General features: G+C 33.2%; 3 protein-coding genes across 3 annotated transcripts; 1 reads left to right on the forward strand and 2 right to left on the reverse strand.

Annotated features, from left to right (window-relative positions):
- Window positions 1-2,742: 2,742 nt before the first annotated feature.
- On the reverse strand, window positions 2,743-4,766 carry LOC120068480 (U-box domain-containing protein 33-like). The gene is made up of 4 exons (XM_039020264.2): window positions 4,185-4,766; window positions 3,601-3,719; window positions 3,239-3,357; window positions 2,743-3,151 (listed from the first exon to the last, which is right to left on the reverse strand). Exons 1-4 carry the CDS (start codon window positions 4,447-4,449, stop codon window positions 2,932-2,934), a joined length of 723 nt encoding a protein of 240 aa, XP_038876192.1. The 5' UTR covers window positions 4,450-4,766; the 3' UTR covers window positions 2,743-2,931.
- On the forward strand, window positions 3,062-10,323 carry FRO8 (ferric reduction oxidase 8). The gene is made up of 9 exons (XM_090308038.1): window positions 3,062-3,082; window positions 7,241-7,417; window positions 7,510-7,603; window positions 7,698-7,892; window positions 8,087-8,324; window positions 8,423-8,750; window positions 8,845-9,103; window positions 9,189-9,877; window positions 9,974-10,323. The coding sequence occupies exons 2-9, from the start codon at window positions 7,246-7,248 to the stop codon at window positions 10,156-10,158; spliced, it is 2,160 nt and encodes a 719-aa protein (XP_090164164.1). The 5' UTR covers window positions 3,062-3,082; window positions 7,241-7,245; the 3' UTR covers window positions 10,159-10,323.
- A 1,502-nt stretch (window positions 10,324-11,825) lies between these two features.
- Window positions 11,826-16,224, reverse strand: LOC120068479 (transcription factor TCP20-like). Its single transcript, XM_039020263.2, has 3 exons — window positions 14,712-16,224; window positions 13,938-14,007; window positions 11,826-12,071 (listed from the first exon to the last, which is right to left on the reverse strand). The coding sequence occupies exon 1, from the start codon at window positions 15,713-15,715 to the stop codon at window positions 14,879-14,881; it is 837 nt and encodes a 278-aa protein (XP_038876191.1). The 5' UTR covers window positions 15,716-16,224; the 3' UTR covers window positions 11,826-12,071; window positions 13,938-14,007; window positions 14,712-14,878.
- Between the last annotated feature and the right edge of the window lie 724 nt (window positions 16,225-16,948).

Consider the following 16,948-nt stretch of genomic DNA (forward strand, 5'->3'; position numbering starts at 1 on the left):
CACGAACGACCTTTACAGCACCACGAACGGCCTCCACAAAACCTCGATGCTGTCGAGTTGAGTCTGACACTACCAACAAGGCTACCTTGGTATTCTTGGTGTGAGAATCTAGAGGATGGGCTCTGTTCGGACTTGGTATGAGGCAGACGAAGGAGGAAACACCGATCGTGTACACGACTGGGTAAGTGGGAGATGGCGGAGACCTATCGTGTAGATCAATGTCCAATCGTTTAGATAAAGCTAAGCGATCGTCTAGCAAAAGCTATGTGATCGTTTAGCTCGTTCTGTCGCCTACAAACACTACACAATCGTTTACTTTAGGCAAGCGATCGTCTAGCAAAATTATGCGATCGTTTGGTAAATACTGTACGATCGTTTAGCTCGCCACTGCACGATCGTTTAGCTCGCCCAGCCATCGTTTAGTAAATCCGTATTTACTTGACGACTGCCGTGAGTTTCTTTACGCCGAGAGAAAAATTTCAAAAACTTTTTCGATCGTTTTGTCAATCTCTTTCAAAATAGGAAAACCATTTTCCTTTTAAACTCACGGTTACCATGATTCCAATAACCACCCATTCACTTGGTTATTAAAGAAAAAGAATCAATTATCCAATAATTAATATTATTATAAATATAAATGATAACTAACTTATCATACTATATTTATAACCTCTAGTTTTAATATTTCATCTCATGAAACATATAAACCATAGTTCTTTTTCTATTCCATGGTATTTAATGTAAATCTCATTTACATCAATCCTCCACTAGATGTATCTCATACATCATACTGATTATATCATATATAATCAAAACACCTCCTGTCAATTTAAACATTTCAAATCAATACCAAGAACTGATCCTCAACTGAATCCATTGAGCTACTAAAGGGACCTTATGGATTTATAGCTCGAAGCTCCAACGGTACGTGAATAACTGACTAAACTCTTTAGTCACGGGATCTACCATCCGTTAACTGTCAGGCACTCCACTAAAGACCAACAGCTGAACTCTCCTTACCACAGATATATTATGTGTCCATCTTAACCAATCAAAAGTGCGATAGTCCTTCATAGATCGCTTGTAAGTACAACTGGTCCAATAACCGTTATGCCCCTGTAGTTACATCTAACTCCTTAAGTACCACTAATCCCTCTAATGAACATAAGTCATAGTCCTACTATGACTGAGTCCTCTCTTCCAAAGAGAAGTTGTGGCCCTATGTTCAAGCCCCGGAATCAACCCTTAAGGGAGCAATCTCTATACTTATCCCTGCTTCGGGAAAGGAGTGAATTCCATCTTGTGGATTGAGTTTCCTGCTCCCATATCAGACAAGTCCCCAAAAAAGGTATGCATGTTGAGTTGGCAATCTAGCCACTCTCACCCATATTAATCAAAGGACCACCTTCAAAGACAGGAGTTCCCAAAACACTTAAGATTGAGGTCGTGTCACCTGTGGTCATTTAGGTGAGATGTAAGTTTCTAGTATCAACGGCGTTATATACAGAGTCTAGTCATCTCGTGGTCTAAGTCTTATACAAACTCTTTGTATAGGACACCCCTGCTCACACGTCTCTACATGAATGGTCAGGATCAACCATCTATAGTAGTTTACAATACTTGCAAACCCCTACAAAGCGGGCCGTACCCGTAGTGTCACCAAGATTAGGTATCCCACCTTAATCCTTATACTACAGACCTATTTAGGTTATCACTTAAGGCATGATCCACTTGTATATCACATATACATGCTTAAGTTCACATAAGATAACCAATGAACTTTGTTTATTGGATATGAGTAAATGCCAAAATTAAATAACACTTATTTTATTCATTGAACAATGTGTATCTTTACAAAACAATGTGACTCTGGGAGAATTAGGACATCAATCCCAACAAAAACCACGTGACGTCATCGAAATTTGTCTTCAACTTCAATTTGGGACACATATCACCTCCTAGTTGGTCCAAAATTTGATGATTTGAAATTTCATCATTAATTTAGTGAATGACATGACAGTTTGTGATTGATCCAAAATTTCTTGTTCAACAATTACATTTAAATTAATAAATAATAGAATTATTAGACTGAAGTTTTTAATTAATACAATATAGGGTTGTTTAAAAGAATCCTGAAAATAGATATGACCAATTGAAACCAGCCAAACCAACCTCAGCTGGTCGATTTAAGAGGAGAGTAAATCGGAGTAACAAATACTAAAAAATCCATCCGACACTATTACTTAAAAGAACACACTCTTCACTTCCTCATTAATCCTCTCTTTTTTCTTATTTTCTTCTCTCTTTCAATTTTTTCCTTCATTTCTTCTTACTTTTTCATTTTTTCTGTTTAGTTCTTCAAAAGCACAAAACGAAATCGAACAAAACCGTTGGTTCTTTTCAAGACTAAAGCCTTGAAAAAGGAGATTAAAAAACGAACGAAACCAAGCAACAGTCAACTATCACATACAAATTTGTAAACTCGATTTTTCAGATGAAGAGTCAATTTTTTCAAAATCAATACTGACATACTGATGTAGAGCCCTAAAACATTCAAAAGTATAAATGGATTGTAATTATTAAAAATAAAAATAAAAATAAAAATAAAATAAAATAAAACATTCCTGTCTTCGAAAATATATTTAATTCGGATAGCATTTGTGAACAATTGAGCAATCCAATGATCCAACTTTCGGTATTAAAGAACAAAAATAATAACAAAAAAGTAAAATGGTCCGACAATTTCTATGCATAATAATTCGTTTTCATTTCAAATGCTGTTGCCGCTAACTTACAAACTAGCTGATATGGTATTTTTCTGTATCCTTTCATCACAATGTCAACCGGTTTATTCAAACAAGCCAAAAATTAAGTAAAAATGGTGATCCTCTTCTTGTTGTGTTGTTCATTGCACTAACAAAGCACAACCCATCAATCGCAACCCGACCTTCTCGACAAGCAAACCCACTCGAACAAGTTCTTTCCGGAGCGCCGCCGCCGCCCGCAATCGGAATCTTGCGAAGAAGAAAGCAACCCCATTTCCTGTTGACGCTCATCCACTTTTTTGCCTTCATAAACAATGGTAACCTCACAAAATTCTGGTGCATTCTTTTTCACAAACTCTCCTTTTGTCATTCTTTTCCCTAATAGCCTAAGAATTTGCACAAATCATATAGGAATTTGAGAGGGGGGGAGGGGGGAGAAACCCAAACTGAATTAAAAAAGAAAAGTTCCAAACCTTGTGGAAAGTGGCTTTTTAGTCCCTATGACCAAATTTGTAATATTGAGCACTGGAATTAGTTGAAGGATTGCTTTGGCTGTTGTGTTGCTCTCTAGAAGCAATGTGTCCACTGTCACCTGAATCATCGAGACATAGGGCATGTTTCATAGGACATGTTTGAAAGTGATTTTGAAATAGTCAAAATTATTTTTATGCACTTAAATCTATAAAATTAAATATTAAATTAATTTTGAGTGATGCAAACATGTTTCGGAAGGATTATAAACTTGATAAAATTAATTTTAACCATTTTAAAATCACTCCAAAACATATACTTATTATGAGATTGTTGGGAGGGGGAGGGAGTGATTTATGAACACCTTGGCATCAGTGCATAAGCGGATGTATTTCTGCAACAAATTTCTCCTTCTGTTGTTTTCTTCATTGATATACACTCTTAATTGTTCTTGGCTCAGTTGGCTCCTTGCTAATCTTCCAACTGAAACCAAAATGGGGATGTAGGTAAAAATGTTGATTCATCATGAATATAGATGAATTTCAACATAATGAATATGCTAATGGTCTTTTGATCATGTCTTTTTCTTGAATATTTGAAGAGAATTTCCGTTGAATAAACATAAACATGTTTTGTTCCATCACAACAAGGAGAGGTTCGCTGTAGATTCAACACATTTTGTAGTTAGTTCTCTTCCTATCATCTAAAGAAGAATTTATATATGTTTACAATCTATGCTTGAGTTTGACTCTTTTGGAAGGAACAAAAGAGGCAAAAGAGGCAAAAGGAACAAAATATAGACATTTCCCTATGGCCCATGTGCATCAAATATCCTTCACAGACAGATTATGCAAGAAAAACAACCTAGAAAAGTTGTTGACTGATCTATGAATCGTTGATCACGATCTGAAAGATGGAAAAAAGAGAGAAAGTAGAAATCTTGATTACCTGGTGTAGGGATGTAGGTGAGAGGAGGAAAAACATGGACAAGAAAGACACAACAACCAGGTGTGACAGCATGATTAAGGGCCCATTTAAGCACATCTATATCATCTTTACCAACGGCGACATAGACGTCGGTTGCGCCACTGTCTCTGCTACTAATAATACTCTTACTTTCCTCTCCGATCTCGACGATCTCTGGGGACATGATCCTTGCACTGCAACATTGCAGTTGCAACTCTGTTGGTCTCCCTTGAAACTCCTCTTCCATTCTTAGCTCTCTCTCTCTCTTTTGCTCTCGATAACAATGAGAATTGATATTAGAATGAAAATGACAAGAATGTGTTTTAGTGGGTTGGAAGTATACAAAGGAAAAGACATTCTTGCTCTCATAACCACAAAGGAAAAAGAAAGAAAGTTAGGATAGATTCTCTTGTATCATGGGCCTGCAACCACATTGTTATGTCAACATTTATTTTTTCCCTTTGGTTAAGTCAAACAGAAGAGGTGAAAAAACCAAAGAAATTCTTTTGCTCCTCTCAAAGTGAAAAGTGTGACCCTTATTTCCATAGCTTTAACCACATGGATAAAAAACTCTTTAGTTGAAAAGATTCTTTTCTAATCCTTTGTAAATTATAAAATCAACTTGATATCTAGCTTTTAGAGAGCAAAGTGACAGAGACAATTTTTAGAACTTACTGATCTCTTTTATTTATTTCTTTCTAAACTTAACAACTTTTAAGAGTAACAAAGAAAAAAATGAAAAACATTAAACAAATACACTCATGTCTCCAATACCAAAGAAGAGAGAGAGAGAGAAGGAACAAGAATTGAAAAGTGGGTCCTTGTCAAAATAGCCTAAAACAATTAATTTTTAACATTTCCATCCTTATCATGGGGACCAATATAGAATTTCCAACTTCTCTTCACTTTTCTTCAAAAACATCAAGATAAGCCTCATCTAAAAACACATAAAATATGACTTCGATAGGTGTTGATCATTCTAATTAAACTGTGGATTAGATACATCAGTAGGCTGCTGATTAATCTGAAAACAATCAGTAGGTTGTAATCTAAAAATAGATGTGAATGTTGCAGAATGAATCTCTTTCAATGATATAAAATAAATAAATAAAGTGAAAAAGTGGCTTGCTTTGATAAATGGTCCTACGAACCATGATGTTTGGTAATGGACAATTGAATAATTTCTAGGCCATAGTTAATGCTTGCTGACCTTATATTGTACACCAACTGCATGCTTCCATCATCAACTTGCCTTTGCTGGTTGACCACCACCATGGCTTCTGTAATCTGTTTCTGCTTTCTTCGTAATCTTAATGTCTTGAATTTTTTATTTATCGCTCCAAATAATCAAGTATGGAATCTCGCTAAATTAAATTCATAATTATGTTATTTACATTACTTACGATTTTAATCCTAGGGATTGGAGGAATGTACCATATAATTTCTCTAATTCTAGAGGCACCTTATAAACTGAGATCTAATATTTTTCTTTTTAATAATAAAACTGCTCTCTCTTTCTGTTCATGGACGTAGCCAATACACTATTAATAAACCACATAAATTTCTATTTTGATTCTCTATTATTCACGTTTCCTATTTAATTTTGATTGTCGATATCTTAACACTTAGAATAAACTATATCCACATATATGTTTGTACATTTATCCAGCCTCCAAAGACTCCATCTTTTTCTTCTTGGCTCGAAGAGGGGATAGCATTCTGGTTGTTAAACTCTTCTTTTAATAGTTATGGTCGTGGACTTTTGCACAAAAGGTAGTGTATTACTTATCATTTAACTAGTTTTCATGGAGAAATCCAATCCAATTGTCTCCTTGATATCATGTTGGTTGGAGAAAAATAGGGACTTCTCTTTTGGTCATCATCTTGTTAGCTAGTTTAGTTTCTTTGTAAAAAGCTCGTTATGAAGAGACATCTATGTTTGTTGTTCCTTTCCTTTTTCTCTCTTCTTCTCCTTTGTGGCTTTCTGCAAGTTGCAGAGTAGAACCTTGAGTGCAAGATTGGTGCTTTGTGGAATCTATGAAGTCTATCATAGACCACAATAAGTGCTGTTTTACAAACAAGATCATGCCTTGGAAATTTGGCTAGAAGATGCTACCAAAATGGTAAAGATAACGATCAATCCAATCGATGAATAGACTGCGAAAAGGAAGGAAAAAGGAAAGAAAGAAAGATAATGTCATTTTCCCACCATGAAAGGACACGATTCTCTATTTGTCAATTATCAAATGGCAATCATAACATGACAGCATGAGAGCTATGGCTTCAAGGCTCGTTACAGCTCATTTAGATGGAAAATGAAGCTTGTAAATTTTCCATTCTACTGCATAGATGATGTAGCAAAATAATGACGAGTTGTTAAAGTGAGCCTCGGTCAATAAAGTTATTGATAGTATTTCATTCTTTGAGAGAGGAGGTTCAGATTTCTGTCATCTCACTTATACTAAAAATAATAATAATAATAGCGACAAGTTAGAAGAAATTATAATAGTTATTACATTTTTAGGAGTGTTTAGCTCACCAATCATAAGTTGGTATTACATAACTCAACTTTAATAATGAACACTAACAAAATTTACATATTTATCGAGGAACTCTATTTTTCTTTCTTTCTCTATTTTGCACATTTATCGAAAATTTTGATCTTACAACTCTATACTCTAAATTCAGACGACTTCATAACTAACTCACAATTACGAACACCCTTATTAGTATGTTACAGTTCCACCATAAATATATATTGATACTTTGCATTTCGGCTGTGTGAATTGAATTCAATCTGGCTGAACAAATCTTAGACTTTTGAAGCCATTATGTAAGATTTCCAAAAGATTTGTTTTATTTCCATCACTTTCAATGTCCCACCACGTAGCTCTGACACTTGTGAAAAGTGGAGGAGGACCTAATTAAACACTTCCATTGAATTTAGTGGAGTCAATCAATTCCGAAACATTCTTAATGATTTCCCTCTAAAATGTATAAATTCAAAGCATAAACTCAAACCCCAAATATCCAAACAGAAAATATGTACAGAAATCAAGAGGCAAGTGCCATTCTTCTTATTGCTATCAAAGTGTTGATGATTCTATTATGTGCTGGCTGGATTTCTCTTTGGCTCTTAAAACCCACAGATCTCTGGACAAGAAAATGGCATCTTGCTGAAAATAGTGCCCGAGCCTCTGCATTTGGATATTATGGTATATAATTTGCATGTGCTTCAGATTCATTTTTCTTGCAGATCCAACTCCTGCTACTTATATATAATTGATATGAATTTCATGTTTTCCAGGTCTCAACTTCGTAGTCTATACTTTTCCTGTTATTGGTTTGGTTATCATTGGACTAGTTTACTTGAATATCAAACCCTCCAATCCACAAACTTGCAGGAAAGTTCATCTTGGTTGAAGTAAATTTGAACAATTCAAAATTTCTATCAGACCTTTTGATCTTCTTCTTGAAACTTTTTTTTTCTTGCTACAGGCAAACAAAGTTCTCAACTTTTTGCAATGTTCTCTCAAACCCACTGGTTGTGAACAATTATTTGGGTATTTTATCTGGAATTGAGCTTCTGGGTGTTGCTTTGTTTCTCCTCTTCTTGGCTTGGACATTCTATGCTCGAATTTCTAAGGATTTCAGAAAGTTGGTACCTGATGAATCATTCAACTTAAAGATGTGAGTGTTTTTTAAGGAAAAAAACTAATAAATGCTCCTTTATTTTATGATTCTGGGGTTGAACTATTGTCCATTTTGATTGGAAAACTGTACGGGAGTTTAGAGAGGTGTGCTAGCGTAAATCTCTATGTTGATCTTTTACGTTTTCTATTTTCTTTATTTGTTGATTTCAAAACAATTTTGGTGATTTTCAGATGGGAACTCAAGTATTTAAGAATAGCCACCAGGTTTGGCTTGCTAGCCGAGGCCTGTTTGGGTCTACTTCTTCTGCCTATCTTGAGAGGGTTGGCTCCATTTCGGCTAATTGGCATTCAATTTGAAGCTTCAGTGAAGTATCATGTTTGGCTTGGTACTGCAATGGTGTTATTTAGCACCTTCCATGGCGTAAGCACCTTGTTCATTTGGGGGATCAGCAACAAAATTCAAGATCAGGTAACTTTTCTTCTTTGCTTTGTTGTTTCTAATTCTATTACTCTGTAGACATTGTCAATGTCAATAATTCCATTTGAGTACTGTTTTCTTGGAACAAGGTGTGGAAATGGCAGAACACTGGCCGGATTTATATCGCCGGGGAGATTACTTTGATTACAGGATTAGTGATTTGGATCACTTCCTTGCCTCAGATAAGGAGGAGAAAGTTTGAGATCTTTTACTATACACACCATTTGTACATTGTCTTTTTTGTATTCTTCTTGTTTCATGCTGGAGATAGACATTTTTACATGGTATTTCCTGGATTGTTTCTCTTTGGCATTGATAAGATCCTCCGAATCATTCAGTCGAGAATCAAAACTTGTGTTGTTTCTGCTCGAATCCTCCCCTGCAAAGCTGTGGAGCTAACTCTGCCAAAAGATCAAAGTACTTCTTCACCCATTCCCTTTTTTCCCTTTCCAGATTTGTGGACACAAAAGATAATAGTTGCTCGAATGGCCAACTTTGTTTGCAATTGTAGGGTTGAAGTATAAACCAACTAGTGTTGTTTATGTGAAGATACCAAGGATTTCCAGATTTCAGTGGCATGCTTTCAGCTTGATTTCCAGCTCGAGTGTTGATAACGAAACAATGTCGATTGTTGTTAAATGTGATAAGTCATGGACGAGGTCTTTGTATGACATGATAAGCACCGAACGAGAGGGAGAGTCAGATCAGTTGAAGTGCATCTCCATTGCAGTTGAGGGCCCTTATGGACCTACCTCCATGGACTTCCTAAGGTTTACTTACACAAAACACGTTTCGGTTCAAATGTGCTCGATTAATGTTTTTGATACTTGTTTACACGTAAATAACTTCGTGCAGATATGATCACTTGCTTCTGATTGCTGGAGGAATTGGAATAACCCCTTTTTTGAGCATTTTACAAGAGATCAATTCTATGCAAAACAGTAGTAGATTCAGATGCCCTGCAAGAATACAACTTATACATGTCATGAAAAAGTCCAACGACATTTCGCTACTCAACTCGATCTTACCTTTACTACTGAACTGTTCGAACGAAAAAATGCATTTGCAACTCAAAGTATTTGTGACACAAGAAGCTCAATCTGGTGCAACTGTAGCAGAACTGATAAACAAGTTCTCTCGAGCGCAAACTATACAGTCAAGCACTGAACGTTCAAGTTATGCAGCACAAGGGCTTGAAAGCTTGGACTGGATGGCTGCAATTACTGGATTGACAACAATCGTGTTCTTGGTCGCCCTAATCATGTTCAACCATATTGTCATTCCAACCGAGAAAGCCTCTAAAAAGATGAAAGATCGGACTCCATCGTGGATCTCAGATCTACTTCTGATGTCTTCCTTTGCTTTAGCTATCTTATTTGGGGCAGTCGTTGGGATTGTTTTACGATGGCAAAGACTGAAGAAAGAAAATCTAGCACTCATCCAAACCCAAACGAAAACCCAAAATGCAATTACAAGTCCAGTAGTAAGAGGAAGTAGACAGGAAGAACATGAAATATATTTTGGAAAAAGGCCCAACTTCAAAGGTATGGATGATATCTCTTATACAAACTTAATCTAAACACATTGGAAGTTTTATATTCAAAACAATATATAATTGTAATTTGTTGGGGATTGAACAGAGATATTCTCCAACATCAAACATGAAGACGGGGAAACAGAAATCGGCGTGATCAGCTGTGGACCGGAGGCGATGAACGTGTCTGTAGCATCAACATGTAAGCAAATTTCACAAGGTTTAAGGAAAGCTAGCTCAAAGAAAAAGAAACAAAAATTTATTTTCCATTGCCTCAACTTCACACTTTGATGTTGCTACTAACAATAAGAGTAGCCAAGGTAGAAGACAGAGTTAGAATTTGTCAACTTAATAATTTAGGATAAAACAAAAAGACATTAATTATACTCTTTGGCATCAATGTCAAAACCTTTTCTTTTACAGAAATAGTGAAATTTCAGACCAATTTTTACTTCATCTCTATAATGCAACCCTTCTTTACACAGATTCACAAACTTTCTATTAAATTTGAGGAAAATCACCTGATAATCTTTCATGAATAGAACGACTTCATTTTAGGCCTCAACCGTTCCACCTCAACAACAATAATAACATTAAATTAATATTTTTTCAATTTAACCTCCAAATTATTTTTAGTTGACGTTAATTGATTAACGGCCAAGTTCATTTTGAAACTTTAAGTCTTAATAAACCCTAAATACTAAATCCAAACCTTAAGATCAAAAGTGTATTAAAAAAAAAAAAAAACACTAATATCACTTTTTTTAACTAGTTTTTATCGCGTGCTATGCATGTGATTTTTTTTTTCTTTTTAAAAGTTTAATTTAATAATATCAATTTATAATGATGTATATTCTTAAGTTTAAGATTTTTATGCATCTCATTGTTTATATTCAAATAGGTGTATGGGACTCAAAGATTTTGTTTATAAAAAAAAAAAAAAAAAAAAAAAAAAAAAAAAAAAAAAAGTTAAAAGTAAATATCAATTTATACTCCTAAACTCATCAATTTAAACCAGTTCATGTACACTCATGAAAGTTAAGATTGGTGGTAGCATTTTAAAATCTAGAGATTGAAATCAAAATTAGACCTATAATTTCGAGAGAAAAATGTTTTTTTTTTCTATTTTAAATAATGATACGAGGAAATTAAAGGAGGGAGGAGAATCAAAAGAAGTTGCCATCATCCCTTCCCACTGCAAATTCACGAACTTAAAATCAAAGTTTAAAAGAAAAACTGTATAAAGTTTGACAAAAATTCAAGAATGGAAACAATATTAATTTTTTTTAAAAAAAAAAACTCGGTAATAGAGGAAATGGTGCATTTACATTTGTTTATAAATATATATAAACCATATATATTGGTAACCATTGTATTTTCTAAATTTTAACAATTTTTTTTAGTTGTATCGTCTTGAAAATTACGCTTATTTTTTCAATTATGATATTTACCTTTCTTAAATAAACATTTAAATTCTTAACCAACCTATAAAAACAAATAAGTTTTAAAAATCACCATATGGTTTGATTATTAATTTTTTATTTTCAAGAATTAAAGGTAATAAACATATACAAAGAAGTAGAACAAGTATTTGAGTCATTTTTGGGTAGGTGCTCCAGTAATGAGTTCCCAAGTGCCTCCTAGCATAGAAGGGCAGTCTACCACAAGTGTTAGCGTTGTGCATTGATTATTGGACGCTTAACAAGGTAATCTAACCATCAAGTGTTGGGTAAAAAAAGAGCGGTTTGGTCAGAAATATCAACCACATTCGATCTAAGAAGCAAGATAAATCTCTTTATCGTTCAGTATTAAATTAGGGAATGAAGGTTAAATCACATGTGATGTAGGGATTATTTCATGAATTCTTTTGGTTATAAATGTTTGGGAAAATCTTTTGTTATTTGTGTTTCATCGACATGCATATATAGAGAGAGAGAGGAGCTAGCGAAAGATAGATGTGCTAGTTAGAATGATAATCTCCAGGATCTACGAGCAAATGTCCAAGGTGTACTACAAAAGATGGCCTTTACATTCTCATGTATGGAGCCTATTTGCTTCAAGGTCATCAACATATCAAACCACAACTGGGTAGGAATAACCCTCCATTCTACTTGTCCTCAAAGTGGATCTAGTTGACTTCATTCTTTACGTTCTTTACATTTTGTAGTCCACCTAACCAACTCATCTTTCTCCAAACAAGGAACCTGCTTGCTCAAAATATATCCTTTCAGTCGTCTAACAAAGACGTCCACATGATTACGAGTCTGCTGTCGTCGAGCCTCTTTAATGATATTAGCATAAGTTTTTTTTCCTACTAGCCATGATTTGGTTGAACCTTTAACTTGATATACTACTTTAACTTATTGATTTTTTTTTCCTTTTGTTGTCTACGTTATGGAAATATTTTCAAAATCAAAACCAAAATTTTGAAAACAAAATATAAAAAAAAAAAAATTAATTTTTTTTTTCTTTTTTTGAATTTTGGCTAAGAATTCAAATGTCTACTTAGGAAAGATGAAACCATTATTAAAAATTTGTGAGAAAACAAACACAATTTTCAAAAATCAATGTCTCGTTTGGTAATAATTTTGTTTTTGGTTTTTTGTTTTTTGAATCCTACCAATTTTCAAAATATAATTTTTCATCTTTCTTAAAGAAACACCTGAATTGAATTCCTTGTCAAAATCTTAGAACAATATTTATTTTTTAAAAATTATATTTTTTTAGGTTTTGTTTAGTAACCATTTAATTTTTTGTTATTAAAAACTAAATCTATTTCCTCTCAATTTCTTCTAATGGTTTTCATGTTTTTTAAGTAAAATTGTTAAATTCTTATCAAATTCCAAAAGAAAAAAAAATATTTAGGTTCCGTTTGGTAACCATTTTGTTATTTTATTTTTTATTTTTGAAAACTAAACAATTTTCTTCTCACTTCTTATAATGATTTGCATATTTCTTAAATACAATACTTGAATTCTTAACCAAATTCCAAAAATAAAACAAGTCGTTAGAAACTACTTTTTTTAATTTTCAATTTTTGACTTGATTTTTTAAAACAAGTCAACCAATTCTTAACCAAATTTTTGACTTGATTTTCAATTTCAATTTGGATGTGGAAAGAGTCCCTTTAGGCTTAATTTTCAAAAATAAAAAACAAAAAACCAAATGATTATCAAATGGGTCACTACTTTTTTGCCTTTTTTTTTACTTTTTGTCATCGTTTTAAAAAACCGAGATAATTTTTTTAAACAAAAAAAAAACAGTTTTATTTTTTGAAATTTGGTTAAGAATTCAACTCTTTTACTAAATAAAAATACAAACCATTGTAAGAAATTAAGAGGAAATAAACTAATTTTCAAAAATCAAAGCCAAATGGTTACTAAATGGGATGTCACAAGCTTGACTTTAGGCCCAAGAAAAGCTTTAGTTTTCAAAACGTAGCTTGATTTTTAAAAACATTAGTAGAAAATAGATAACAAAATTTTATAGATTTAATTTTTAAAAATAAAATCAAAAAGTCCAAATGGGACTTTAATTTTTCAAAACTTGACTCAACTTTTGAAAATACCAAGAAAAAGGTAGATACCAATGGATAACAAAACAAATAAACCAAGGGTAAATAGTATTCATAAACTTAATTTTTGAAAAAAATAAAAAATAAATGGTTATGCAATTTTTTTTATAAAAAAAAACATGTCTTTAGAATTTAGAATTTACTAAAAATTCAAATATTATTAAAAAATAAAAATGAAGTAAAGAAACTGTGAAAAAAAAAGGGGTACTAATATCTGATCATTCAAATTATTGGACAATTATGGAGGTTGATGGAATTGGTATTTGCTCTCCATATTGACCACAATTTTCCAATGGATAGATTGTTGTTTCTTCTTACCTTACCATGCATTTAATGCAATAATGATGGAAGAAATTTCCACATCAACTTCATAAAAATTAATATTACAATCATTTTTTCTTTTCTAGAAATTATTTATATAAATAAAAGGAAAATTAGAAAATAAAAAAAAAAAAAAAAAAAAAAAAAAGGAAAAAAAGAGAAATCATACACACACCTCAAAATTGAAGAAAGGAAAGTCAAATCAATCTTGCAATAAAACCACTCTTCTCCTCAAAACTTCCCACCTGCATGTTACAAATCACACCCTTAAATCAAAAACCAATTTAAAAAAGATAGATTTTGTTTGAAAAATCTATTTTCAAAGTTTTTTAGAGAAAAAAAAATGTGGTTAGATAACTTATAAGACTTTATTATTATTATTATTATTATTATTATTATTATTATTATTATTTAGTCAATTTCAAAAAAATTTAACTTTCAAACATTAAATTTAAGATTTATAAGTCTAAAGTATAGGTTTAAGAAGGGTATTTTTATTTCTTTAAAAAAGGGGTATTTTTTTTACCTATTCTTAATTCTCATTTTGACAATTTGTTTGAGAACTATAGGAAAATGTTTTTGAGAACGATTTCTATATTTTTATTTAATCTGAAATTAGAATTGGTAGATTTATCTTTTCAGAATAAAGAATGACTTTAATTATTCTCAGATATATATACAAAATAAATTAATGAAAAAATAGTTTTCTTAAGAGTACTTATCTGCATATATTTTCACTATTTTTTTTTTTTTTTTTTTGGTTTAAATAACATATAGAAAAGAGAAAAAAAAAAAAAAAAAAAAAAAACTTCTGGAAGAACAACTTCAATTATTTTGCAAAAAATTGGCCATATTTTATTTTATTTGGTATATTATTTTTATGTCAAAAAAAAAAAAAGGAAAGGAAAAACAGAGTCCAAAAATTGAGGATGAGAGGAAAAGAATTAACCTGAATTTGAAGAATGAAAACACACACTGAAATTTATGAAGCAATCTTGAATCTTTGTCTTCTTCATTTTGCCCTCTCTTTCAATTTAGTGCTAATTTTAGACCTAGAAATCCGAAACTGTTTCGATCGGAAAACCCAAATCCTCAATTCTTTCTTCATCATCATCATCATCTCGATTCTTGAGAATCGTCTTTCTCAGGAGCTTGTTCCTGCTGCAATGGCGGTGCAGATGAGTCCCGATTTTGCCCTATTTGGTGATAAATTTGTGAATAAGAAGGCGGATTCAACATCCCTCTCAGATTATTCCCATCCTGCGAAAGCCCTAACTCCAACCCTGGTATTTGTTGATGTTGATTCCCAATTATCGTCGGAAAATTCACCGATCCCAAATTCATCCCCTGAAATTCAAATCCATGGAACCCAAATTTAGGCATAATCGAACCCGGATTCTCACTGACGAATCCAGTCCCAATTCCACCTAAAGACGGCCAAAATCCAGTTGTCGCCATGTGAGATCTGTTCAAATTAGTTCCCATCATCGCCCAATTCGGCCTGGGAACAGCATCGATTTTAGGGGTTAAGGTAGCAGAGACGGAAACAGAGGAATCATGGTCGGAGAGAGAAACACCAGCGGCGTGGAGGGCAGAGGCAGGGATGGTACCGGAGCCAGTGGCGGCGATTATAGAAGGCTCAGCTTGTTGAAGAAGCCACTGGATGGTTTCGCCATCAGTCTTATGGCCTAATTCACGAGTCAATTGAAAGACACGAGCAGCACAGAGAGCAGGCATACGGATCCTACGACCACGGCCATCAACTTTTTTATGACGGTCTTTATTGGAGGTACGTTTAGGAGCCAATTGTTTGTTGTTGTTGTTGTTTTGATCTTTGTTAGAAATAATGATACTGAAGTCTTTGATATCTGAGGATGGTGTAATTGGAGTTGATGAAGCTGCTGCAACTGATGGTTTGTTGTTGTTGTTGTTGTTGTTGTTATGGTCTGCCATGTCTGGGTGTGGGGATGGGGTGGGGGAGGACCCAAGAAAGAAGGTGGGTTCCTCTGTGTGGACTTAATTGGGGTTTATGAGAGGATGAGATTTTGAGAGAACAAACAGATAAAAGAAGAAGATGGGTCCTCCTTCTCCATGATTGAGTTCTTGGAAGAGGCTTTAATTTGATGGCTTGGCTTTGGCTTTGGCTTTGGCTTTGGCTGAGGCTGATGCTGATGCTGCCTCAACCCTTCAAATGAGTCAATTTTGGATTTTGTTTGCCCTTCTTGTTTACTTTATTTTGCATTACAGCTTCTTCATTGGCTTGGCTCTATTCCATTTCCCATTTGTCAAAAAGTGGAAAATCAAAGAGGGGGAAATGAATCTATGTTTTACTACTGCCCAGCATTTCGGACATTTCGGTCTTTTTTTTTTCTCCAATGAACAATACTTTTTTTTCTACACTCACACTACAAAATTGCTTTTGTATTTGGTAGACTGTATTTTTATTGGTTTATTTATATTGCATTTAATTCTTGAGCAGAGTCAGTAAACCCTATTGGATTTTTCACATTTTTCAATTTTATATTTTTTTGTATGTGAATGCTAAAATTGGCTACCTATAAAATTTACATGGGTGGTTTATTTGGAGTTGGTAGGAATCTTAAAGGGGGAGTTAAGTCATCTTATAAAGAAAGAAATCGAACTATTTGTTATTAAAAACTACAAAATTCGTCAAACCGTGCTTAGTTCAATTGATATAAAAATAATCACGGCACATCTATATTTAGGTGACCAACTACTTAAGATTTAATATAAATATTAGGGTCAAACGAAAAATTATGCTTTATTATAAATAACATTCTTGAACTATGTAGTTGAATTCAATTATACTGCAAACTCTTAAAAGTTCCATTTTATTAACCTGGATTTTGTCATGGAAAAGTTTGTGACCACTTATGTGAAACAATCTAAAAACATTAAAAGAAAAATTGGGAAAAAAATAATCACGACCCATCTTTAAACATACTTGCTATCATTTTCCTTATTTTTACTTGACGCTTCCAACTTTTTGTTCTTTCCTTTATAATTTTTTTCATCAATTCTTGTTGAAACCTCACGTTGAAAAAATCAATAGATCTCTCTCTTTTTAAGATTGATGGGTTACTCCCTTATTACTAAATTGATTTTGAGATTGAATCCCATAATATCTAATAATCATAACATCAAATTTACTTATGATATCATGTA

The sequence above is a fragment of the Benincasa hispida genome, chromosome 12 (genome assembly GCF_027475165.1).
Source record: "Benincasa hispida cultivar pf3 chromosome 12, pf3_genome.v1.1, whole genome shotgun sequence".
NCBI lineage: Eukaryota > Viridiplantae > Streptophyta > Magnoliopsida > Cucurbitales > Cucurbitaceae > Benincasa > Benincasa hispida.

Coding starts and splice junctions, on each gene's coding strand:
- LOC120068480 (XM_039020264.2), bottom strand. CDS start 4,449: ATGGAAGAGGAGTTTCAAGGGAGACCAACAGAGTTGCAACTGCAATGT. Junction 3,358..3,600: donor GCTTATGCACTGATGCCAAG/GTGTTCATAAAT, acceptor TCGATGATTCAG/GTGACAGTGGACACATTGCT. Junction 3,152..3,238: donor AAAAAGCCACTTTCCACAAG/GTTTGGAACTTT, acceptor GCAAATTCTTAG/GCTATTAGGGAAAAGAATGA.
- FRO8 (XM_090308038.1), top strand. CDS start 7,246: ATGTACAGAAATCAAGAGGCAAGTGCCATTCTTCTTATTGCTATCAAA. Junction 7,418..7,509: donor CTCTGCATTTGGATATTATG/GTATATAATTTG, acceptor CATGTTTTCCAG/GTCTCAACTTCGTAGTCTAT. Junction 8,751..8,844: donor AACTCTGCCAAAAGATCAAA/GTACTTCTTCAC, acceptor TTGCAATTGTAG/GGTTGAAGTATAAACCAACT.
- LOC120068479 (XM_039020263.2), bottom strand. CDS start 15,715: ATGGCAGACCATAACAACAACAACAACAACAACAACAAACCATCAGTT.